This window comes from Pituophis catenifer, unplaced genomic scaffold, assembly GCF_029215685.1.
Source record: "Pituophis catenifer annectens isolate HBS135680 unplaced genomic scaffold, rPitCat1.0.hap2 SCAF_8, whole genome shotgun sequence".
In the NCBI taxonomy this organism is placed as follows: Eukaryota; Metazoa; Chordata; class Lepidosauria; order Squamata; family Colubridae; genus Pituophis; species Pituophis catenifer.
In genome coordinates, this window is record NW_027256888.1 from 56,599,971 (window position 1) to 56,627,383 (window position 27,413).

Sequence of the window (27,413 nt, forward strand, 5' to 3'; positions counted from 1 at the left end):
TTCCAGAAAATGCTACACATTATTTTTTATAATCTTGTATTTGTTCTTTGACATTTATTTTGAGGTTAATGTGTGGTAATAAAAAGGAATCAAACCTTCTTAAAGCATATTATATATATTTATTTTTCTTATTCTATCTAAAGAAATAAAGGATTTATGAACTGGAAATAATTACAACCAAGTTACAGTACTTAAAGATACATAATTTCATAACTTAGATATATCCCTTCCCATACAAGGGGAAAACATTTTCAAACTTACCCGTCTACGACAAAAAGGAAGACCTTGGGTAATGATGCTGATGCTAAATATCTTCATCACAGTTTGGTGTGGCAAAGGCTCTTTTGTACTTGGGAGATCAAAAGAAACCAAGCCATGATTTAAGGAAGTTTTCCCTGGTTTTGACATTATACTATTGTCACTTGGTCCAAAATTATTCGCAATCAAAGGGCATTACTAAAAAATAGTATCTGGTACAACTGAGGATTTTAAAGCAGAGATTCGGCTTTTCAGGGCCTGCTTTGCCTTTGTCTCAGTCTCTCCTAGTAAGTGTCTTGACCTGTCTGCTGCTAAGTGAAGTACAAGCTATCCTAGCATAGACAGGAATTATAAATGACTATGGCGACAGACTGTCCCTGCCAATCAAATAGCTATTGGCCCACCCATGCAGTATCACTAACACATATACTATCAACATAAGTGACATGGAAAAAAAGCAAATGCTTAGAACTAAAACAGCTGAGTTACCAAATTAAGGTCAATTATGGTTCTGATAGGAGTTTTAAGTGAGACTAGGCTTTAACGTTTCCAATTACAACTATTTCAAACAAATACACTATTAAATCTTAATCATAGAAGCCATGAATAAATTATATCTATTAGGGCTTGAATTAATTGTGTACCCGTCTTGGTGTGTACACATATGTGTCTGGGAACTCATTTATGTAAGATTTGATTAATTTGAAATATATTTTTATTGTTGGAATAATAAAAGGAAAAATGTCTGCATTAGATTACAACAGTAGAATAAAGTAGGGAGAAATGAAGAATAAAAAAAAACATCATGGGAAAATTTTCTAGTAATACATTCACCATTTCTTTCCATTTGTTTCCCATAATCTGGATATTGTGCTTTACAGTGAACATTGAAGATTGCTATTATTTGTTTAGTTTATGTATCTTTCTATTAGTCTCATGTTTTTTTTAGAAATCATATTTCAAGAGTCTAAAATTGTCTTGCCATGTAATATACAGTGCATAAGGGAAGCAGTCCCATTTACATTTGATTAGACTTCTATTATGGATATATACTCTATTTTGCTATTATTACATATTCTACAATTTTGCTCTCCAAATCTGATACTGGCAGCAAAATTCCACTAATATATAATTCCTCTAATATATAATATATTGTAACATGAATAAAGATTAACATGGAGAAAGATTAAGAAAAAGACAAACGTGCAAGAAACAGTATAAAGTAAAAAATGCCAAGATTACTTAAAGAAATTACTTCCAATGTCTTTACAACAGTTACAAACCGACCTATTGTCTCTTCTCCCCCATTCAAGATTATATTACATAATTTCTGTCTTCCCGTAGTCAACCCTTTTTAATCAACAAATCCAAAAATAATTCATTTTATTTTCATTTTCAAAAGTTAATAAAGGATCTTTAGTCTTTTATAAATGTATTTATTGTTTAATCCCCAAACAGGTCACTTTTGCCATTTCTGCAAATTCTGCCATTTTCCACAGTCCATTTCTCCATTGGGGAGTATTTCAGTATTTTTCCATCTTTGTACACATAGTAGCCTTCCTGCTGTTATCATTGAGGAAAAAAATATTCCATAAATATTTTCTATTTGGCTGCTCATAAGAAAAGTTCTGGTTTCCCTCTGATTATTAATTTTTAAATATTGATCTCAAAAAATTATTTCAATTTCCTCCATTACTGATTCCTTTTGTAGCAAAGTTTGCTTTAGCTTCCATTTATAAGTTCTAACTCTCTTCTTATATGTTAAAGTCACTGGTTTATTGAAAGTCATTGGCTAATACATGTAACAAGATTTTAAAAATCCAAAACATATTTATTCTTCAGCAAGATCCGTGTTTTTCAGAGAAACGTATTGTTGTTACCATTTTCATGCCTCTATAGATTCAAAGTTATCCATCATTTTTTTAAAAATGCCATCCGTTCTTTTAATGGACCCATGGTGGTGCAGTGGTTAGAATGCAGTACTGCAGTCTAAATTACTGCTCACTTCAGGAGTTCAATCCTGACTGGGTCAAGGTTGACTCAGCCTTCCATCCTTCTGAGGTAGGTAAAATGAGGGCCCAGACTGTTGGGGACAATATGCTGACTCTGTAAATCACTTAGAGAGGGCTGTAAAGCACTGTATGTAAGTCTAAGTGCTATTGATATTGCTAATGCCTTTCACAGAGATTCTATATTTTTGTGGGCAAACTATGCCATTTCAGTCTCCAAAAAACCCATCAATTTCCATATGGCAAATCTATTTAGTTTTTCATTGTCCTTTAAAGAATGCAGCTTTGTTATCATTTGAGGCATATATCAGAATCTTGGTTTATTCAAATTAATTTCAACCCCCACATATTTATCATAATCACCAGTCAATACTAGTTTTTATCATAATTGTGGGTTTACATACAAAACAACTTCATTTTGCTTACTTGTCCCTGACATAATAAATTCTTACCTCAAATGTTTATGAATCAAATATTTTTGTCCTTTTTCTTATGTTTCCTGTACACAAATTGCATCTTGCTTTAACTTTTTAAAATAGTGAAATATCTTTTTTTTTCTTTTTTGCAAGGTATTTGCCCATTTTATATTCCACATTAGGCATTTAAAACCCATGTTTATGTTGTGAACACAAAAAGTCTATACCTGTAGTGTCCATCATAGTAGTCTCTTCTTCAATCTCTTGCTGCATTTGCTACATAGCTCCTTCCTTTTGATCCACTTGTATCTCCTCCAATTCCTCTTTCAAGGAAATGCCCCACTACTTAGACTGAGTTAAGCAGAAATCTCTGCTGCTTAAAACATTAAACTCTTACATGTGTCTGTTTTAGATTTTTTTTCTAACTTATGCTGTAGATCTTCAATGAGCACTCATTTATTTTTTCAAATATTGTTTTGTATTCATAACCATGAAGTTATTCAGTTTTCCTTTTGTTTAAGGCAAGATATTACAAGGTTTAATGGAAAGATGATTTTATGCATTGTCAAACCACAATCCCTCTGCTAGAAACCAGTAATTTTGAAGACGCATTCATCTTGAAGTTACTTTGTTATGATTCCTAATTTTCAATACCATTGTTCTTCTACTACTGTAACTGTTATATTTATGCCTGGCGCAGATTACCTCCACCCCCACCCCCATGCAGGTGCACATTTTTCTCAAAGTAAGATCTGGGAAAAGGTTTGATCCAGGTTGAAAATTAGTTGTTTTTCATTTTTCTGTGCATATTTTATTTTCACGGTACTACTCTGTACTATGAGTAAATACTATGAGAGAGAGAGAGAGAGAGAGAGAGAGAGAGAGAGAGAGAGAGAGAGGGAGGGAGGGAGGGAGGGAGGGAGAGAGAGAGAGAGAGAGAGAGAGAGAGAGAGAGAGAGAGAGAGAGATCTTTAATACAAAAATATCCGGCATTTAGAAATATATTTTCATATACCGTATTTATCGGCGTATAACGCGCACTGGCGTATAACACGCACCTTAATTTTAAGAGGGAAGTTTCAGGAAAAAAAGTAAATTTTAAATAAAGAACTTTGAAACATAACAAAGGTAGTTCAATCATAGCCACAGTCACAATGCACTGCACACAACTGGCTCATCTACAATGTAAAAGCAGCTGTGCTAGACCCAAAATGGCCCCTGCAACAAGCAGGAACCTCACACAGCCACAAAAAGCCGAAAAAACCAACTTTCACACTTTACACACACAAAATTTGTGAGCTTTGTGAGATTTTGTGTGTTTGTGTAGTTAGAGTAAAACACTACAGAAACACACTAAATCTCAGAAAGCTGCACAAATATTATGTTATTTTTATTTATTTTTATTTTATATAAAAGCAGCTAAATTTAAAACTTCCTAAACTTTAAATGTCTAAGTCTAAAAAAAGAACAACTAAAAAAAAACCCCAATTAACTTTTTTTTTTAAAGCTCCCAAAGGGGAAAAAAACTTACCCAACAGAACAGGGGTCTCCAATCTTGGCAACTTTAAGACTTGTGGACTTCAACTCCCAGAATTCCTAAGTCAAGGCAGGCAGGCAGAAAGAGCTGCTCACCAATGAGCTTGATTGCAGACAGGGATATTCAGTTGATTGCTGATGCATGGATTGCGATCGTCATGCAATCAGCAACTAAGGTAAGGAAGGGGGGGGGAGAGAAAAAAAGAAACTTTTTTCCTTTTACATGGCTCTGGCGATCCTGAGTTGCCTGATTAGCAGGCAATTCAGCTGGGATGTCAGAGCTTGGCTGCTCAGAGCCATTTAAAAGGGAAAAAAGCCTCTGACGATCGCGGGGCTCAGCTGGGCATGGGGGGCGGGGGCAGGGATTTTTGCTACCGGTTCTCCGAATTGCCCGCCGCCATCGCTACCTACTCGCCCGAGCCGGTCCGAACCGGGGGCATTTCACCCCTGCCCAAGACCCCAACACACCCCAGGCTATCTCCGACAGTGTCTCAGATGCGGTAAACTCGCCATTCGTTCTTTTTACAGTATTTTTTAATACATATCGGCGTATAACGCGCACATGCGATTTCCACATTATTTTCAAGATGAAAAAGTGTGTGTTATACGCCGATAAATACGGTAACATAGAAACATAGAAATATATTTTCAATTAGAAGTTTCTCACACATAAAAATTTGAAACTTCAGCATCTATTTAAAAACATATTTTAAAGACCATGCTATTGGTGAACATGCTTTGTTTTGTAAGTTTTATGTCAGAAAGTGTACAGTGCAAAAATAATCATTAAAATGAGATCATATTTTTTTTTAAATACTTTGCATGTTCATGTAGCAACATGCAAGAGCTTTTCAATGGTAGGATTTCCATTCAAATAGATGACCCGTAGTAACCTTCCTATTATACTATAAAAAGTATATGTACTTGTACAAAATCTCAAATCCTGAGTTTACTGAGAGCTAATAACAAACAAAACATAGGAGGTAATTTTTTGTAAAAATTTGAATACTTAGTATAGTATTATAAAGGATAGTATTATAAAGGATAATACTATTTCTGTGCCTATATGAAATTTGTGAAACTTCTTATTCAGAAAGTCTTACATTATTCATTAATATTTAGGTTTTAAACATGTTTTTATTACCTCACAGAGATATATTTTTAAAAAAATACCTTGATTTCACATTTTATTGAAAGTATTGCTTGCTAATTACTACTACATTGCTATAAGCTGCTCAGCGTGGCACATAAAAATCTCAATATATCTAATATCTTTCTGCTGTACCATCAGCATCACTTTGTGAAATATCTAAATACAAATTAATCTCATTTGTATGTAGATAGCAGGATGCTAAGAGACTATTACAGGATATATTACTAGAATTAATCCTGTCCCTATAGGTGATGACCAGGTTGAACCCAAGGTAAGTTTGAGGTAAGACATTATCAGTCTCGAGTCCCTTCGTGCCCACAAGAGATCTAAATCCAGCCCATCCTGAATTCCATTGACTCTTATCTACTGCCAATTTGCCTTGACCATTAGTAGTTTAGATTCTTGTAGCTATATTTATTTGAACTACTGAACACCTGATTTTCTACTCTCGACAGTCCCTTTTATTATAATCTCAGATAAGTGTACTGGTGTTATAATTTATCTGGAAGGGGATTCCAAATTAGAAGAGGAAGGGAAGGGAAAAATTAGTTTCATCCATTCTTTGATTGGTTCAGCAACATAGCAGCAACAGTTTGCAAAATAAATTTCAGTTAACCATGTGCTAATCCCAAACTAAATAAATTATTTAGTAGATTACCCTCTTTTTTATTACAAATGTCCTATGTCGTGTGTGTTTGTGTTTGTGTGTTTGTGTGTCTATGTGAAATTATCTCAGACAATTCTACATGAAAATAATGAAAAATGTGTTCACGAAGTAAATAAGTTAAACATGGGAGGTTTATTTTTGTGCACAGACGTGCACAGCATTTCTTCAAAGAAAACACCAATTCCTAGTTCACTTCTCCTACCTGCTTTAAATTAGTGTTTCAAGAACATTTGTCTTCATTCCTACATTAAAATATTCCACAAACTATTTCAAATATGTAACACAAACCCAGCTGCATCATCTTGTGTTCTTCAAATATTCTAGAAATGTCACTCCAATCCTTATTGGATATAACTTGATTTATGTGATTAAGTTAAACTCTTTGGTTATCTTAGGATAGTACCAGCTGTTAGAATAACTACTACAGTTGCTCTTGAAGAATTTGCTTGGTGATTGTTTTGTTTTGTTGTGTACTGGTACACCTTTAAAATATATGCAATAATATAGGCAATCTTTCTTTTATATGCATTTAAGACCCTAATTTTTAACAGGGTAAAGACTCAGAGAGTGATAATGCAGAAAAGAAAAATACAGTATTAGGGTATATCAACATAAGTATCATTTCTAAATAATGGAAGTAATTTCCACTTTACTCTGTGTTGTTCAGTAGATATATTGACTATTGTGTACATATGACGTTAAAGGTGGTTATATACCTAATATGATCATTAAAAAAAGAGAGAATGATCAGGTTACTGGATAAAAAATTATATGAGGACCTTGGTGGAAATTGGGCATTTAGCAAAGACTGAGATGGCATATGATAGCACTTTTCAAGGATCTGAAAGAATGTGACACAAAATAAAAACTTGTTTTCCATCGTTCCAGAGTGTAGAACATAAACTAATGGATTATAGTTTTCAACTGAACGTTAGAAAAAACAGTAAGACTGGTTTAATAAAACCAATAGTTATGAAAACTGGCAGGCTCTCCTTTACTAGATGTGCTCAAACTCAGTCAAGAGAGCCAGCTATCAGAAATGATTTCTATCCCAATTTATGCAGTTTAGATTATAAGACTTAATCGTATCATTAACTTTGTAAATCATCTTTGGAGGGTTTTTTTAAGGAACAGGGCAGGGTAAAAATGATAACAATACTACTTTTTTAAAAAAAATATTTTCTCAATTGATTCTATAAACCAAATACTATAATTTACAGTAGAATGTGCCTAAAAGCTATTTGAGCATGTACAGAAAGAGAAAACTAGACCAGAAGCCATTTTAACAAGCAATGGCAGCTGCATGATAAGACACTTAGATAAACAGTACTCCTGTATTAAGAAAAAAAAATGTCATGCATTGATTCTGTAGTAGCTGGAGAAAGTGATAAATCAGACTGTTACCTTATCATTTTTTTCTACTAAGGAAAGTTCTTGAAATCTGCTGAAATCCCTTCACTGAATGGTTTGTGCTGTGTTTGGATGGTTTATTGCACAAGGCCTCGTGATCTCTCAATTGCTTAAAAATGGCTGAGAGGGTCCTTTCCTTTGATCCATCCTGATAGGCCACAAGTGAAACAGATTAAACATGACTAGTGTCATGCAGTGTCAACATGGCACTTCTTTTTCCTGATTTTTTTCATAAAAGTGTAAGAAGGAAAGAAATCTCTGTTACGGGTTCTGGAATAAACAGGGAAGCTATCTGTAGCTTTATTTTGATAGTACCGTATTTTCCGGCGTATAAGACGACTTTTTAACACAGGAAAATCACCTCAAAAGTCGGGGAGCTTCCCCCACCATCCCAGGCATCCAGGGGGATATTACCGACGCTCCGACTTCCCCAGCTGACCCCCAGTGATGGCGAGCCCCACCTGTCTGGGGAAGTCGGAGTGTCGGTAATATCCCCCTGGATGCCTGGGGGAAGCTCCACTCAGCAACCAGCTGGTTCCAGCATTGAGTGGCATGCAGCCTTGACGAGATTGGCACAGCTTCCCCTCAATGTTGTCGGCGCTCCCGTAGCATCATCAGTCAGCACCAGCAACTCAGATTTGGGAAGCTGTGCCGATCTCGTCAAGGGGGCTGATCTGGCGTCCGCAATGGAGAGCAAAATCCAGCTGTTCCCCGGACCAGTCACCATTTACCGCTCCGAGTCCCAAGCATTAGGAGATGAGGGCTGCCTTGTGCCGCAAATATACCAAGGCAGAATCCTGATGCTGCACTTTCAGCAGAGAGATGAGGGCTGCCTTGGCCATCGGCTGGCGCAAATATACCAAGGCGAATGCTCATGCCGCACAAGTTCAAGTAGTGCTTCGCTCCCACACTTCTTCCAGCCCTCAGTCTCTCAGGGAGATGCTTGACTTCCTCTCAGCCCCAAGACACTGGCTGGCCATTGAGATAAGAGAGAGAGAGAATGAGAGAGAAAGAGAGAGAATCAGAATGAGACAGAGAGAGAAAGAGACAAAGAATGAAAGAGAGAGAATCAAAGAATCAGAGAATGAGAGAGAGAGAGACAAAATGAAAGAGAATCAGAATGAGAGAGAGAAAGTGGGGGGAGAGAGAGAAAGGGGGACAGAGAGAAAGAGAAAATGAGAGAGTGGGGGGAGAGAAGGGGAGAGAGAAAGAGAGAAAGAGAGTGGGAGAAAGAGAGAGAAAGAGGGTGGAGAAAGAATGAGAGAAAGAGTGGGAGAGAGAGAGAAAGAGAGAATGAGAGAGTGGGGGAGAGAGAGAGGGGGAGAGAGAAAGAGAGAATGAGAAAGAGTGGGAGAGAAAGAAAGAGGGAGAGAGAGAGAGAAAGCGAAAATGAGAGAGAAAGAGTAGGAGACAGAGAGAGACAGAGAGGAGGGAGAGTACCTGAAGGACCCCATCCTGTACTGGGAGTCCAGATGATTACATTAACAGTAACAATATTTAATCTTCCTGTATTTTTAAAGCTTTTATATTTCCGTCCCCTATTGCAGCGCAGGCTCCAACATGTTGTACTTACTATAGCCTTCAGCACCCATACAAAAAAAATTCATATCCCTGGTTTATGGTTAAGATGCCCAATTTATGGTATTTCAGCCAGAAGTAATCTGCATTAAACCAGATAATGGTTCAATTCCAGTTCAATTTAAACCTTAAGCAGAATGGTTTGTCTCAAGTCTTTATGACTAAGCATGTTTGCTTTAACCAGGCTTTATGCCAATACTATGTAATTGGAAACTGTTTTTAGTAAAACCTTAAAAGTGTTTTTTCTCCCTCTTTTTTTAAGAAAATGGATGAGGAAGGATATAAGTACAGTGTGCTTTGTTGGCTGGGTAAAATCATTATTGTCTGAACCGCGAAATTTAAAATTATGAAGTTGGTGGTCCCTGAGGTCCAAAAGGTTGGGGACCCCTGGCCTAAGACCATCGGAAAACACATATTTTTGATGGTTTTAGGAATAACTTTATCGTTGGGGGTCACCACAACATGAGGAACTGTATTAAAGGGTTGCGGCATTAGGAAGGTTGAGAACCACTGCCTTAGCTGCTTGCCTTGCTTCGCTTGCCTGAATCCATTCCATCAGCAAGCAACTCCCTGCCTGAAATCAAGCAGGCAGGGAGTTGTGGACTTCAACTCCAAGAATTCCTCAGCCAGCACAACAAAACTGGCTGAAGAATTCTGGGAGTTGAACTCTACAAGTCTTAAAGTTGCCAAGGTTGGAGACCTCTGTTCTATTGGGTAAGTTTTTTTCCCCTTTGGGAGCTTTAAAAAAAATAGTTAATTGGGGTTTTTTTTAGTTGTTCTTTTTTAGACCTAGCCATTTAAAGTTTAGGAAGTTTTAAATTTAGCTTTCATATAAAAATAAAAATAAAATAAAATAATATTTGTGCAGCTTTCTGAGATTTAGTGTGTTTTTGTAGTGTTTCACTCTAACTACACAAACACACAAAATCTCACAAAGCTGTATGTGAAATTTTGTGTGTGTAAAGTGTGAAAGTTGGGTTTTTGGGCTTTTTGTGGCTGTGTGAGGTTCCTGCTTGTTTCAGGGGCCATTTTGGGTCTAGCACAGCTGCTTTTACATTGTGGGTGAGCCAGTTGTGTTGTGTTGTGTTGTGTTGTGTGTGTATAAAGTGTGAAAGTTGTTTTTTTGGGCTTTTTGTGGCTGTGTGAGGTTCCTGCTTGTTGCAGGGGCCATTTTGGGTCTAGCACAGCTGCTTTTACATTGTGGGTGAGCCAGTTGATGTTTTTTTTAATTTTTATTTGGTGTGCGTTGGAAGAGGGGTAGTCTTTTACGGTGTGTATAGCCCAAATCCTATATTTTAACAGGAAAATTTGGGGGTCATCTTATACGCCCAGTCGTCTTATACACCGGAAAATACGGTACATCAGATGAAAGGCTGTCAGTGTTCCATCAATTGAGCAGAAGAGAATGCAATTAGGACACAAACTCTATATGATTCACTAGTGTCAGCTCTTCAAGATAGGCCAAGCCAGAAAACAGACACTGCAAAAACTATTTGAAGTCAATTATTACAGGGTACAATATCAGATCTTGAAAGTCTGCCAGAAAGTACCCTATTTAAATTCCTGAAATTACACGAATTACAGAATTCTCCCATTTGCAAATTAAGGTACTGTTACAGGGTTTCTTTGTGATCTGGTAGTTAATGTTCTTGTGAGTTTAGCTACAGGAAACTAAGGATATCTTTTTTTTTTACTTCTCTGATGCAAACTGGTTTCTGCTACCTGTTTTAAGTAAGTCCTTAGGAATTGATGTAGTTTCTTCAAGAGTTCTTTAACATCCTCTGTAAATAACTTCCCTCACATTAGCATTTAAACTGTCTTATGTGACTCTGAATAGAAAAGTGAATAAAAATTGAATTATAGGTAATCGTCATATAACAACCAATCATTCAGTGACTATTTGAAATGACGATGGTGCTGAGCAAATGGGACTTACAACCAGTCTTCATACTGCAGCCACCCCAATGGATATGTAATCATGACTCTAGAGTTTAGCAACCAGCTTGCTATTACAACATCGCAGCATCCCATAATCACATGACCAACATTTGCGAAGCTCACTGCTGGCTTCCAACAAACAAAGTCAATAGAGAAACCTGCTCGAAATGACTACGGGATTCACCTAACAATGGCAATTGGGACTGATGGAACTGCCATCATAGGTCGGTGCGCTCATAAGATCGTGCTTTATGACAGTGTTGCTCAGTGATAATTCTCAATCCCAATTACAATCAGTGAGGGCTACCTGTAATAGAAATATGATCCAGATAAAGGTGCAGACAATATACAATTGGAACAGATCACTACATGTTGGCAGTCTCTAGCTGTTATATGCTGACAGTTGACTAGATCTCTAAATTAAGATCTCTTTATTCAGTATAAACTTTTTAGGATCTTTTCTAGTTTCCTAGAGGTCTAATTAACAGAATCTACTAGAGGAAAGATTCCAGTGAGTGCTCTTTGTTCAAATGAAATATCTATATAAAGACAACTTTAAACTGGCTTGTTTATGTTTATTTCTTCCCATTCTTTCTATGTAAAGGACTTTTTGCTTATTTTCAGAAGGAAGAGCAGTTTGTAAGTATTTATTATTTTTAAATTACTTTTTATCTTTTTAAAGATGTTTTTTGTATTGTTTTTAATTTTGTACATTGCTTAGAGTCACATTTGTGAGATGACCAGCTGTATAAATTTACAAAATAAATTTACTTTGATGTCTGTCAGGGTTTTTTTATCAGTGTGAGAAATAATTCACACAAATTAATGGATTCACTCACCATGTCTGACTGAAATCAAGAGGAATCTTATTTTTGGGTACTTCAAAGAATAAAGGCAAAAGTTCTGAGGAAGAAAATTGAGATTGTAAAGTTAAGTCCAATTATTATGGTTTGTCTGGATAATTCAGTTCTGCATACAAAACTTTCAATAAGATAGAAAGATAACAATGTCTTCAGATGTCAATATTTTGTGGCTAGATAAATATGACAATGTTATGAAAGCAATTTGCCACTTTTTTCTTCAAAGACAGAGGTGTCAAACTGGTAGCCCGCAGGGCCGATGAGTCATGTCCACCGCAGTGCCATGAAGGCAAAAACTGTCACAATATGTCACATGACATCAATGTGATGCGGCAAGTTTGACACCCATGTTCAAAGAGGTTTTCTGGATTCTTAATGTATAGGCCATTTATTGACAGTCTCTGATCCAAATACTAATCAACCCAATCCTGTTTAGTTTCTGAGTCCAGACAAGTCTAGTACCTATTCAAAGTCAGCATCAACATCTTTTTTCAACTGATGAGATGTTGCAATTTTTTTTTAGTTCAGTGCCACTGTCTTACACCATCTTGGTTCAATATTACAAAAGTATTCCTTGTTCAATGTATATATAATTATATGGACAGCAAAACTTTTTTCAGTTCTATCTGTACAGAAAATCCTTATGTCTTTCATTTATCCTATCTTTAAGACATTTCTGAGAGGGATCATAAATTCTGTTTGTCCTTGATTGACCACATTTTATAAATATACTTTGTGTTGCCCAATTCTCCATTGTATCTACTATTCACTTCTCCCTGAGTCTGGAAAATGTTTATTAATTTTAAATGTTATCTATTTTCATTTTTAACTATTTTATTTCTTTCCGTCTGTTGGCCTTAGGGCCATAATAAAAAATTGATTTGATAGTTCAGTAAGTGCTGGAGAGCATTCCACTAACACCTTTTTTCTTATTATCATAGTTTGCTTTATAATATTTGTGATACATATGTATCATACAATCCTCTAAGCATCAAGATCTCTAATGGATGCCTTTCACAAATAAATTTAAGTGAGAGTGATTCCCATAAGTACTTCATACCTTGTCAACTTTGTTTATGCTAGCTGCCCTACAGACCTGAAGCCTACACTATTAGGATTCAGGAACATCTGGAAACCTTCAAATGTATATCAAATAATTCCACTGACATCAGAGAGAGTGATAGAGGGAATAAGGCTGTTGTTCGCCTAGTAATAATAATTCTGATATACCTCCCAGTGATTCTGGGCGATTTACAATAAATTACAATAGAATTGATTTTTTAAAAATATAAAACAAGACAAGAACAACAGGATGGAATGAAGTGAAGTGAAAAATCTCACTCTCCTTTACCAAAGGCCTGGGTGGACAGCCAGGTCTTCATGACTCTTCTAAACAACAGTCAAGTGGGGCCCATCTGGATCTTAAGAGAAATTCCAGAGGGCAGGCACTGCTACAGAAGGCACATTTCCTGGGTCCTGATAGATGACATTGTTTAATTAAAGAAACCCAGAGGATGCCAATTCTACAAGATCAAAGTGATTGGGCAGATACTATAAAATAAAAGTGGTCCCTCAAGTAATCAGGTCCTATATCATGTAGGGCTTTATAGATAACAACTGCCACATCCAGAAGCAAACTGGCAACCAGTGGAGCTTGCAAAGCAGAATTGTTAAATGGGCATATCAAGGCATGTTGACCACTGATCCCAGTGCTACAGTTTGGATTATTTGAAGCTTCTGGATTGTCTCTTTCCAGGCAGCTGAAAATGATGAATCTCTCTAGTCAATAGGAATAGTCTTTACTTCTCAAATAGATACTGCTTCAGTCTTTCAAATATTATAATCAAAGTGTCTGAATAAAAGTTAATGAATTAAAAATAATTAATTAAAAAATTAAAAAGTTTTTCAAGCAGTTTCAAATAGACCACTGTAAGATAGTGATAATGCTAGCAAGAATACATTTAAACTAAACATGAAAAGCTTAAATATTCAAGAACAGAACAAACTACACTTGTCTTAAAGTGTCCTTATTAATGACTCCCAACTTAATAGCAATAGTAATAGCACTTATATACAGCTCCCTAGTGCTTTATAGCACTCTCTAAGCAGTTTACAGAGTCAACATATTGCCCCCAACAATCTGGGTTCTCATTTTACCAACCTGGGAAGGATGGAAGGCTGAGTCAACCTTGAGCTGGTGAGGATTGAACTCCTGGCAGTGAGCTGAATTAGCCTGCAATACTGCATTCTAACCACTATGCCACCACAGCTCCAATATAATCATCATAATCGTAAGTTTATTTGTCAAGCATATATAAGATAACAGGTAAAAGTATAAACATAATTTGAATACATGAAAAGGGTAAGTAAAAAAGAATATTAGGACAGGGACGGCAGGCATGCTCATGCACCTATGCACGCCCCTTACAGACCTCTTAGGATTGGGGTGAGGTCAACAGTAGACAGTTTAAGGTTAAAGTTTTGGGGGTTTGGGGAAGAAACTACAGAGTGAGGTAGTGCATTCCAGGCACTGATCACCCTGTTACTGAAGTCATATTTTCTGCAATCTTTTCATCTCTCTTCAATGAAGATAGATATATTAAGCAGAAATGAACAATTTGTACAACATACACAATGTTCGACATAGCTTTTAAGGAGAAAGGACCACTCACACCTTTGAAAAGAGTACTGTCTTTCTCTTTCCCTGTAAATCCTCATTTCTAGTAACCCCTATTCATTTTAAGTATAAGAGACTTGTAAGGAACCTATACCAATACTCATAGTTTTCCTTCACACTTTTGCCATTTTAGGTATAACTTCAGATATATAAGCTTTTCCACCCCAAAAAAACAAGTTGTTGTTGTTTTTTACAGTATCCAATGCCTGTTTAGGTTTCAAAATGTTAAATACAGTACCACTAAAGCTAATACGGTATTGTGGTTAAGACGACTGGATTGAGAAGACTAAGATTCAAATTTACTGTTTCATGTGGAAGCTGACTAAGTGACTTGGAACTAGTCACTCTCTCTCAATATATTTCATGGAATTCTTGGTTAAAGAAAAGTTGAGGGGAAGATTTTGTACACCATTTTCATCTCCAGGAAAAAAGTGCAATAAATCTATCAAACTCTAAATAGCCAGATAACACAAGACCAGAAAATAGAACAAATTGCACTATTAGTTGTAAGCTTGTAAAATTTATAAGGATATTGAAAATACACAAATATTCAATATATTCCAAATCCAATGTTTTATTCTTTACACTCAAGTGCCTTGACTAGTTCTGTAATTTATTTTAAATATTATCTGACACTTACACACAAATACAAATTAATCATTACAGGAAGCAGTTGCCTTAAATTGCTGGCAAATTGCATAAGCATTACAGTCTCAGTCTTTATCGAGTAATGTAAATAGAAAAGTCTTTGCTCCAAAAATATTTACTATGTAGCTAGTGAATCCAAATTCTTTTTACTGGAGAGAATTTAAATGATTCTTATCAATTTTTTTGGATGATACCTTCAAACATTCAAAAATCAGAACAAATATTCCTTTAAAATGTCATTACATTCCATTATTATATTGTTATAGTCAAAATCTAAGAGAAGAATTATCCATAGTTTGTTACTAATAATTTACATACATATAATAAACAATTACAGGTAGTTCCCATAATTTAGTGTTATGACAATACTGAAAAAAAATGGGACTTGCAACCACTCCTCAAACAGTGCCTTGCAAGAGAATCAGGTGATCAATGCCATTTGGTAAGCTGCTGATGAGACGCAAGAAGAAACGGACTCTCAACCAAGTGCTCAGGGATTGCTTGTCATGCTGCAGCTTTGAGATCATTTGGGGCAAGATGCTCTCATGATGCCAAGCCATGATGTGGCAAAAATGTCCCAGTGCTTCTTGCTGCACTGCAGTTCTGGGACTGCTTGTACAGCAATGTTCAGGGGCTTTCTGATATGCTGTGCCATGGGGTTTGATATTGCACACCTCAGTGGCAGTGACAAGTCCAGAGGAAGGGAGAAAGAACCCACAACAATCAAGATGATGAGGAAGGTCCATTGGCAGTGATAGTGGGAGAATACAGCAGTTTTTTTTTATGATGTTTGGGTGGCCAAAAGGGCAGGGATGGAGGAGAGACAGACTAACAGGGGGAGATGTAGGGGAGGTAGTCCGTTGCCTTGGAAGAATGGAGGCTTGATGCTGGAAGGACCAAGTTGGATCCAGGTCGGTCCTCCCCTAACAATCTGCAGGATTTGTTTAACGACAAGAGTTCCGGTACTGACATTGTGAAGCAGGGCAGTCACAACCATTGAACAACCACTTCATTTACTGATGGATTTGCCAGGCCCAATTAAGGTTGAAAATGAAGACTATCTGTATTCCATATTTTAAAAAGTATGGCCACAATCGAGACCAGAGTTTCAGATGCTAAGCAAGGCAGTTATTAAGTGAGTCATCTCCAATGATCTTTTTTGGCCATAGTTTTTAAGTGAATCGCAGCTGTTGTTAAGTGAACCATGCAGTTGTGAATCTGGCTTCCCCTATTGACTTTGCTTGTCAGAAGCCAGCCAGGGGATCACAAATGGCAATTACATCATCCTGGGACATTGCAACTGTCATAAAAATGCCGGTTGCCTAGCACCTGAATTTTGATCACATGCCTCTGGGGATATTGTGACAGTCATTAAGTGTGAGTAGTTTGTCGCTTTTTTCAGTGCTATTGTAACTTTGAATGGTCACTAAACAAATGGCTGTAAGTTAAGGACTACCTGTACCCTTTGAAAAATATCAAGAATATGAAAAACAGTACCAATGGTATTTATTCCGCAGCATTATATATGAAGGCATCTAACTGCACCCTCTAGCGTTTGAAAATGGCATTTTAATAAGTTTAGGCAATATACAGCAACTTATTATGAAGTTATTTAGTAGTGTTTTATTGCCTTGTCAATTCATGTTTTTAATCTTCTTCCTTGAAAATTGCCTTGAGTTGTTAGTCCACTGAGTGACCCTTTAAATCAGACAAATAAATAAAATGCTACTGTGCATCATCATCCAACAGAAGGAAAACATTGGCTATGTTGCTAATCTAAACTGCATGATGCTGACACTGGCTTGTGCACAAAGGCAGTATACTATAGTCAAATGATAAGGAAATGAATTTTTGGTTCAGGAACCCAAGCCAACTGCAAGATCAAATTAGGTTTGTGAATATCCTCGACTTACTGCACAATCACAATTGGGATCAGAACTGCTGTCATAAATCAATATAGTCATAAAGTGAAATGTCATATGGCTGCACTGACTTATCGTGGCAACCCTAGTTCTTCCTGTTGTGGTTAAATTGGAATCACGGGTCTTTAATCAAATAACCAGCCCAAGCCAAGCCAAGCCATTCCCAGCTTGATCCCTCCCAGCCTTGACCTTCAGTAAGATAAGGTGGCGGCCTCCAATCCCCCACCCACCTAATTTGCTCCCTGCTATGTCATTTTGGCCACCCAGCCTTGCAAGCAGTCCCAGAACTAGGCAAGCTCTGGGCCGCTTGTCACATCCTGGGAAGCCTTCACTCTCCAGCAACTGTCATTATTTCTCTCCCCATCCTGCCCCAGCAAGTGGCAGCATTCATTAACTTGTCAGCAAATGTCAGCATTCTCCAGGAGCCTGGCACAAAAGGAAGTTTTGTGTACTGTGATGCCTTTAAGCTGCTTTGTGCACGTTTTTTTTTTTTTTAATGCCATGTCAAGTCAACCCCATCTGGCCCAGCAGGCAGGACAGGCACGCCTCATCATGAGTTGGTGAATGCCAGCAACAGCAGTGGAAAGGTAGGATGGCAGGCAGCCAAAAGGACACAGAGGGAAAAATAGGCAGGGCAAGTTGCAGCTACCCTGTGGTCTAAAAGCAGGAGGGCTGCCAAACACCCAGATTTTGATTACGTGAGGTGTGAATGTGGGAGTGCTGCAATAGCCATAAACTTTGGGCACAATGTAAGCCTCATCATTCAATGTCGCCATAACTTCAGTCATTGAACAAATGGTTATAAATCAAGGACTACCTATACGTATTTTTTCCACGTCATATCTTAATATAAGGGACTACATTTTTGTTGTTACTTACACCGTGGATCTCTGTTTCACCTTCACAGTACTCAAAATAGTATTTTCGTTCCAATAGCAAGTTTCAAATTAATTTCAGTAACTCACAGGCTGCCTCCCTGACATCTTACCTGTCTGTACTTGGAATGGAACTGTTGTGGAACAATTAATCCACAAACAGAACATCTTTACAGATATGTTAAACTACATCTGGCAGTCCTACTAGAAGCTACCTACCTATCCAACCATGGCATGCATAACCACATCAAACTTTGTGATGTCTAGCTAACATAAGATGTCTAGCTAACATGCCTTGTTTTTTACTTGATTCTTTTAACTTATAAATACTTCAAATTAAAAATGAAAAATTTCACTGACATTGGCAGACCAGAGAATAGCAGACTCTAGAACTGGAACAATTCCTCTTTGTACTTCCTCTTTTTCATGGCAAAGAGTAGAAGGAAAGGTAATCACAGCTGTATACTATATCAGAGATCAGCAACAGGAATCAGACTTTATATTTTTGGGGTGAATGTGATAATGCAAAGTGAATAGAATGTATTTTTTTAAAATAGCAATTGTTTTTGAAAGGCCATCTTTCTTAGGGATGATTCTTTTTTCTTGCTTTTTAAAGCTATATTAAGCCTATTTTTGGAATTAATTATATTAAAGATTTTGGGTACTTCTCATTTCAGAATGGCAGGGAACTATTATACTAGTTTTAACATCTCTGGTAAAAGGCTGATCTAGAAGATCGTGTCCAATATATATGAGTTTGCACTGTGTTTTAAGTGAATTAACCCATGATAGTAATGATCACAAATTACAATTAAGGCCTTTCTTAAACAGTTTAAACCATAGTTCACATTCAGATGTCATGCTAGATTTAACCACATCATAGCTTAGCAAGTCATGCAAGCAAAATCATAGATAATTAAATTCCTAATTTCTAATATATAAAAACCAGAAATACTAAAATGGAAAACAAAACATCAGAATATCAGAAAAAACATTTTGTTATTCAACCAGGTTTTGACAGCCTATTGCACCAGTACTTTGCAAATACAGATTTATAAACAAAAGTAAGAAGTTAAAATATTGTCCCGCAAAATCCGATGTTTCAGAAATTATGAGAATAAGCCTATTTAGAATTACGAACATTTAGTTCAGAAATTAGAGAAGGAAAAATTCTTTGACATAAATCTTAGCAGAGATTTTTTAAAAAGCAAGAACAGAAATAGTAATGCTATTTTTATTTAGTTATAGATATTATGCTTTCAAAGAAAAATGTTTGAACGGTGCTACAAATACCATGTTTCCCCCAAAATAAGACTCTGTCTTATATTTTTTTGAACCCTGAAATAAGCACTTGGCCTTATTGCCATGTGCTCAAAAGCTTATTGGGCTTATTATCAGGGAATGTCTTATTTTGGGGGAAACAGGATAGTTGATAAATTGAATGTATTCATCTTGGGAACTTTATTCTCTACATTCTAAAACTGTACTTAAAAGTATTTAAAGTTACTCACCTTAGATTTAATATAGAATGGCGATGACTGCTGATGTATTGCTAAGTCCATGTTACCATTTGAATTTGTGATACTGTTACAATTAGTTTGCTCATCTCTGCTGCTTTCATCAGATTGATCAAAATCATCACTGTCTTGGTCCATTTCTTCTTCTTCTTCCATGTCCTCCTCTTCCTCTGGTATGCCAGTATGTTCATCTTCCTCCTCCTCTTCTTGGTTGCCAGAATAATCTTCATCTACTTCAATAAATCTGTTGTTGTTTTCTTCCAATTGAGATTCATTTCTATGACACAGTCCAGGTTGGCCTCCACCAATTTCCCCATTTCTTGCAACAACTTCATCTTGTTGTCGTACCTGTTGTTCCTCCTCCACAACTCGATTCATCTGCTCTTCATCCACTTGGCTTGATGAAGTATTACCTCGAATAGACCCACCAGTTCTTCGTCTCTTGCTGCCAACAGATATCAGTTCCTGATTCATTTCCAAAAGCCAGTTTGCTACTTCTTGGACCTTCCCTAAACTATCTGAAGATGCAAATGTTTTTACATTCTGAGAAGAGAAAAAGAAGAGAATTGTCACAATTATAAACTTTATTATACTCTTTAATTATATAGATCTAGATATTAAGGATATCTTTTAACACAGAATACTTCTGATGAAGCATGTCAACTTAATTTTATATTGCAATGAACTTACTGCAAACAAAATCTTGTTCCTATGCATTTTAATAAATATTCTGTTTTATATATTAAATTAAATCTAAGTGGTATAGGAGGAAATATTAAGAACAACACACTATATGCCCACAATAACCCAATAATAGACCATTGCATTTAAATTTGACATTGATGGTAATGTCAGGTGTAATGAAAATATTTTTAAAAAGGCAACCATTGTTTTAAAAAATCTACTTCACAACTGATTATGGGATGTATTTTCTCTAATTATGGTAATACTTTAGGGCAGCGGTTCTCAACCTGTGGGTCGCGACCCCCTTGGGGGTCGAACAAGCCTTTCACAGAGGTCGCCTAAGACTATTGGAAAACACATATTTTCGATGGTCTTAGGAACTGAGACACCGCTCCTCTATCCGGTTCCAGGCGGGTTCGATCGTGCGGCTCAGCTGGGATTGTCAGAGGCTTCCAAAAGCATTTTTTTCTGCAACCTCTTCAGCTGAAGAGGTTGTAGAAAAAAAATTGCCTTTAAAAGCCTCTGGCGATCCCAGCTGAGTTGCCTGATCATCAGAGGCTTCCAAAAGCATTTTTTCCTGCAACCTCTTAAGGTTGTAGAAAAAATGCTTTTAAAAGTTAAAAAAAAAAAAAGTTGGCCACGCCCACCCAGTCACATTACCCCACACACACACCAAACCATGCCCACAGAACCGGTAGTAACTACATGAGGAACTGTATTAAAGGGTCACGGCATTAGGAAGGTTGAGAACCACTACTTTAGGGGAATGGAAATGCATCAAATAATATATACATGTATAACTGACAACATAAAAATCGTTCAAGATTTACAAACTTATACATTTGGCTAAAAGATTACAAAAAGTGTTAACAATTCAAAAACCATTCTGTAAATTCTTAAAGAATTTCAACTGTTGTAGTTAAAAGCTGTGGTGGTGCAGTGGTTAGAATGCAGCATTAAGGGCTACTTCTGCTGCCTGCCATTCGAATCTACCATATTTTTTGGAGTATAAGACGCATCTTCCCCCCCCCCCCGAAAAGTGGGTGAAAATTTAGGTGCGTGTTATAGACTGAATACGGGCATTTTTGCCTCCTGAACCCTCCCCAAGTCATGTTTTCACCCTCCCCGGCCCCCAGAAACACTCTGCAAGCCAAAGACGGCCCCGTTTTTGGCGAAAACGGGCCGTGTGGAGCACTGCAAATTGCTTCTGGGGGCCAGGGAGGGTGAAAACGCAACATGTGGAGGCCAAAAACTTTTTTTCCCGTTGTTTTTCTCCTGTAAATTTAGGTGCGTCTTATGGTCCGAAAAACACAGTAACCAGGCTCAAGATTGACTCAGCCTTCAAAGTTGGTAAAATGAGGACCCAGATTGTTGGGAGCAATATTCTGACTCTGTAAACCGCTTAGAGAGGGCTGTAAAGGGCTACATATAAGTCTAAGTGCTATTGATATTAAAAGTATTGCCATAACTGCTCAGGACATTTTATTATCCAAACTAGGCAATATTATCAGTGCTCAGTTAGGTAACAAAATGTCTGCAAGAAAACAACCAAGCTTAGAGAACACCAATATGTATCACATACAGCTATGAGAGTAGACACTGCGTAGCTATGAGCCTGGACATATATGCATGCTCAGCAAATGTCAATTGAATGGTAAACACATGTTGAATATATTGTAAGAGAACCAATAAAGGAGAATATTTGTAGCTCAGGGTTGAAATGAAAGGTCCTCGGTTTCACTAGCAATGATATTACCTAGTTTACACTAATGATCACTAATCACTAGCACTGATTATGTTACCTAGTTTGGTAATGAAACATCTGCAAGAAAACAACCAAGCTCAGACAACACCAAGGACCCCTCATTGTAAGAGAATCAGTACTAGTTCTTTCCTTCCCCCTAGGAGAAGATCAAGCTCAGTCTACTTACAGTCAAAGGCTGAACCAACCAGGAACGGAGACAGAAAAAATCATTCTCATTGTCCCTCCCTCCTCTCCCTACCCTTTCCACACACATACACACGTTTACTATTTATTAAATGTTTGTCTTGTGATGACAATGAAAAAACAATGAAACTGTGATGACCATAGCAACTGAGATATTGTTTTTGTTGTTACAGATTCCCAAATTAAAATTTGATTTCTATGAGACAAACAAAACTGCAATTGTTCTAATATTAATCTTATTATTAAATTTTTAGCCTTACATAAATAAAAATTAATTTCCAAACATCTGTGAAAAGAAATTAGCATACGTTTATACTGAGAATTCACTCTTTTTAACAGAAGAAAGTAACACACTGCATACCATTTTAAAGACATTGAAAAATATAAAATCATTCCATGTTTAAGTGAAATTAAAAGTTTATAATAAAAGCATGACCAATAAAATTTTAATATTATTCTAAATTTATTAAAAATGTAAGCAATATATGATTTTATCATAGCCTGATCTTTCTAAAGGGGATGAGATGTAATAGCAAAGGATGTTATGTCTGCTGAGACCCAGAAGCATTGTTTCTCCATTACTGATCAATATTGTGGAATAAACTCACTTCTAAGATCTGATGATCATGATGACCAGAGTGTTGTCCACTCTGGTCAACATGAAAAAGTAGAATTGGCTCTTCCTTCAAAGATTAGCATCGAGAATCTGCATTTTATTTCAATTGGTATTCTGATGTAGCAGGGTATTTACTATGTTCTATTGCAGGGGTGGGTAACTGTGGCCCTTTTACAACCTGTGGACTTCAACTCCCAGAATTCCTGAGACAGCCAAGCTGTCTATTGCATTACTGTAAAATGCATAGAATATTTGTAAATTAGGTTTTACAAACACTGTGAAATAAATACCAGTAGTAATCCCTAATGAATCATTTGCTGTAGTAATTGACCCCAATCCTAATTTTTCAAAAATATTCAAGAACCGAGATGGCTTGAAAATAAAAGTGCATATTAAATAGTTTTAAAGCCACTTGTCATCAATTTGATAGTATAAGCATACTGTATAAACAAACACTATTCTGTATATAAAAATATACATGACAGACATTGATAGTTCTCAATGAACTTAAAATTTTATACATTTATATAAAGCAAATGAAAAGGCATATGTGCTATTAAAATATTTTAAGTTGTAAATATTTTCTTAAATATTCATTTTAAATTTAAACTAAATCTTCAGTTCAAAAGAGTAATTTCCAATAGTCTTCAGAAGTATGAGACTATACTTTAAATCTTTATGGCCTTTTTGCTTTACTGACTGTAGGAGTAAGATTTGTAGACCTAGGAGAAACAAGATTATGGAATACTAATTTACATTAAGAAGTAATAAAGAACTAGCTATTGACATTTTAAATTGGCTAAGTATATAACATTAGCATAAAACTGGATGAAAATATGGCAAAGACTCAAAGAAATATTGGGATTCAATTCCTCCAGTTAAACCAAACTGTTTTAGAAATTTAGTCGTAATCAAAAAATCAAAGCCAATGGATCTTTGATCATACAAAAGTACTATTTGGTTCTTTAAATTTTGCCCAAACCACCACTACCACCCCACATACGACATTATCATATCACAATATGATAATACGATATAACACTGAAAAGCCAATTAATTTAATTTATTAACAGGAGATGTGGCACCAATTGATCCACTGTAATGAGAATAATGCTATATTTGAACAAAAAATAACAATTAAATAGCTAATGTATGATTCTTTGGGAGATGTTATGAAAATGTTTTAGCTTGCTATAGTATACCACCACTCTTGTATTGCTAAGTTTTGTTCCCTAATAATATACAAAAGTAATACACTTTTATTCACTGAATTTCTCTTGCGTATGCAATGATTTGATTTCAAATTTGATTTCAAGCTAGACTAAAAATGAGAAACATATCACATCAGATGCATTTTCGCATTACTCCACTAGAGGGTAGCTCTTTCTGCTTATTAAAGTAACTGATAAATTATTTTAAATAAGCGTAAGATGTAACTGAAATCATCAAGTAAGAAACCTCTACAGCCTCTACAGTTAATGTGTTATTTTAAAATACATCTTTCATTCTAATGGAAACTAAATAATGAGTATACAGATATTCAGTATTCAGAAGTATCTATAAAAAAATATTTCTATACATTTGTTTCCATAAATGTTAAATTTGTCTTAGATTCCCTAATTCTAAGATTATCTTAATTACATTAATATCTATTTATTCATGAAATAAAGTTTTAGCAGCTCAAATCGCAGGGGATATGACATTTTTTGTTCATTGGCATTCCTTCAGTCTCAAGAGACTATGGTATTGTGCTCTGGCATCTAGTATGACTAAAAAGGCCAATTCGAAAGTGGCAATCCCTTCCACACTGAGGGCAGATACATTCTATCCCCTGCCCAGTCCCCAGATTTCGCTGGTTCTGGGACTGCCTCTTTGCCTCAGCCTGCCGAACAAGTGTCTCTTCGAATTGGAGAAGGCCATGCTGCGTCTTTAGCCTCCAAGCTGAACAATCGGAGGTCAAGGTTTCCCAGTTGCTAATGTGCATTCCCAAGGCCTTTAGGTCCCTCTTGCAGATATCCTTACATTGCAGCTGTGGTCTCCCTCTGAGGTGCTTTCCCTGCACTAATTCTCCATACAGGAGATCTTTCGGAATCTGACCATCAGCCATTCTCATGACATGCCCCAGCCAGCATAGATGTCACTGTTTCAATAGTGTATACATGCTAGAAATTCCAGCACGTTCCAAGACTGCACTATTTGGAACTTTGTCCTGCCAGGTGAATTCGTCTGAGACAGTGTATATGAAAGGTGTTCAACTTTCTCTCCTGCTGTGCGTAAAGGGTCCAAGACTCACTGCGGTATAAGAGTGTGCTCAGTACGCAGGCTCTATAGACCTGGATCTTTGTATGTTCCGTCAGCTTCTTATTGAGCCATACTCTCTTTGTAAATCTGGAAAATGTGGTGTCCGCTTTACCAATGCATTTATTCAGCTCAGTATCTAGAGAGTGTCAGAGATAGTTGAGCCGAGGTACACAAAGTCATGGATGACCTCCAGTTCTTGTTCAGAGATTGTAATACAGGGAGGTGAATCCACGTCCTGACCCATGACTTGTGTTTTTTTCAGGCTGACTGTTAGTCCAAAGTCTTGGCAGGCCTTGCTAAAAGTGTCCATAAGTTGTTGAAGGTCTTCAGCAGAATGAGCAGTGATGGCAGCATCATCAATGAAGAGGAAATCCCGTAAGCATTTCAGCTGGACTTTAGACTTTGCTCTCAATCTAGAGAGATTAAAGAGTTTTCCGTCTGATCTGGTCCAGAGGTAAATACCCTCTGTTGCAGTTCCAAAAGCATGTTTCAGCATGACAGCAAAAAAGATCCGGAATAAAGTTGGCGTGAGGACACAGCCCTGCTTCACTCCACTTTGAATATCAAAGGAATCTCAAGTTAAGCCATCAAAAACTACAGTGCCCTTCATTTCCTCATGAAAGGACCGGATGATGTTGAGGAGCTGAGGTGGACACCCAATCTTGGGGAGAATTTTATAAAGGCCATCCCTGCTAACCAAGTCAAAAGCCTTCGTAAAATCTATGAAGGCTACGAAAAGTGGCTGTCTTTGTTCCCTGCTTTTCTCCTGCAGCTGTCTAAGGGAAAATACCATGTCAGGAGTGGACCTGTTGGCTCAAAATCCACACTGTGATTCTGGATAGACTTTCTCTACAAGCACCTGGAGCCTCTTCAGTACGACATTGAAATTCCTAATTTTTTTTCTATTCAATTTGATATATCTGTCTTGGCTAAATCTGGAACATATAGTTTCTATATTTCTAGGGAAAAGGGATTCAAGGACACCTATAGATCTTTCTTCCAGTTTCCTAATCAGAGCTACTTAAAAATTAGTTTTGCAATTAAGAGACCAGGAAGATCCAGGTTCAACTCGTTCTCCTTTTACTTCACAGAATAAAAAACCTACACGTAATCCTTGACTCATGACCGGTTGCTTAGCAACTGCGCAAAGTTACAATGGACTCCCCCAAAAAAGCTATTTACAACACAGTCCTGAAGTTATGACATCCCTCCCCATAATCATGTCACCACATTTGGGCAGTTTGGCAACTGGCCCACATTTAGCACCATTTGTATCACACCCTGGTGTATATGACTGTTCTTACACTTTTTTCTGAAGACCTGCATTTACTTCCAGTTTCTGGGGGGAAAAATGCCCCATAGAGAATAATGAGATCACTTAACGACTGCTGTATTCACTTAGTAACTGCCCAAAAAAAAGATTATAAAGTCAAGTCTGGTGATGCTGTATGACTAATAATTGCCAGGCTCAATTACGGTTGTAAATTGAGGACTACCTTTATTACTATTTTTCCAATATTTTGGTCAGTCTTGAATAATATTTTTCAAGAGCATGAACAAGTTGAAATTGTGTTTGGAGAAAAAGGTAGAAGTATGAGTATAGAAACTAACTATTCTGGAGAGAAGTTTGCAAAGTCAGGTCTGCATTTCTCTCAAGTGACCAAACATATATTGCTAATTGGGCAGGTTCAAGCAAGAAGTGCTTTTTACTAGTTTAGACCGGTATGTGTACTTGAAACTGAACTGGAATAAATTTCAATTATTCATGGTAACATCATTAGGTTGGCCTAATGTAATTCACTCTCTTTATATCATCATCATAGACAGGCTAGCTGAAGAAATTGGGGAAATGTCTATGCAGGTTAGAAAAGGATGGTTTGTTTGTATGAGGTATAATAACACAAATGTGACCCATGCTTAATCAGAGGCAAGGCTTGCCTAGTTCAACATCCTTTCCCCATCTTAGGAGTCACAATCCCAAGTGCTCCTACTACCACTGGGACCACTTTCATCTTCACATCCTCTCCACTCATGACTCTCCTAGTTCATGTGTCACTCTCATATTTTGAGGTAGACAGGAAGCGTTAGGGGATCTTTGCCCAAGGACCCCTACTGGTCCTTGGGCAAAGTTAGGTACCAGAAGTGATTTTGACCACCACCGCCGGTCTCCTGCATCAAATGTGGCACTAGAACCCCTACACTATCCAGCCACTACCGGTAACTATTATTTGAAATGATAAAACATTATGCTTTATAATAGCATGTACTGTATATTTTAACATATATAACTGAAATTAATCTATATATATTACCAAACCATTTGTTCTGTCATGTACTAATTACTATTAATTTAAAATTATGTGAATAGTATAGTATAGTACGGTACGGTACGGTACGGTA

At 36.8% G+C, this 27,413-nt stretch overlaps 1 protein-coding gene across 2 annotated transcripts in view; it reads right to left on the bottom strand.

Moving 5' to 3' along the window:
• FBXW7 (F-box and WD repeat domain containing 7) overlaps positions 1 to 19,998 on the bottom strand; it is a 72,038-nt gene extending 52,040 nt beyond the window's left edge. The window contains exon 1 of one of the 2 annotated variants that reach the window (XM_070948739.1): positions 19,459 to 19,998. In XM_070948739.1, coding sequence (XP_070804840.1) covers positions 19,459 to 19,938 — 480 coding nt within the window. In that variant the 5' untranslated portion in view covers positions 19,939 to 19,998. Of the gene's footprint in view, positions 1 to 261; positions 565 to 19,458 lie in introns of those variants that run through there. The other variant, XM_070948740.1, reaches the window with a different exon arrangement.
• Between the last annotated feature and the right edge of the window lie 7,415 nt (positions 19,999 to 27,413).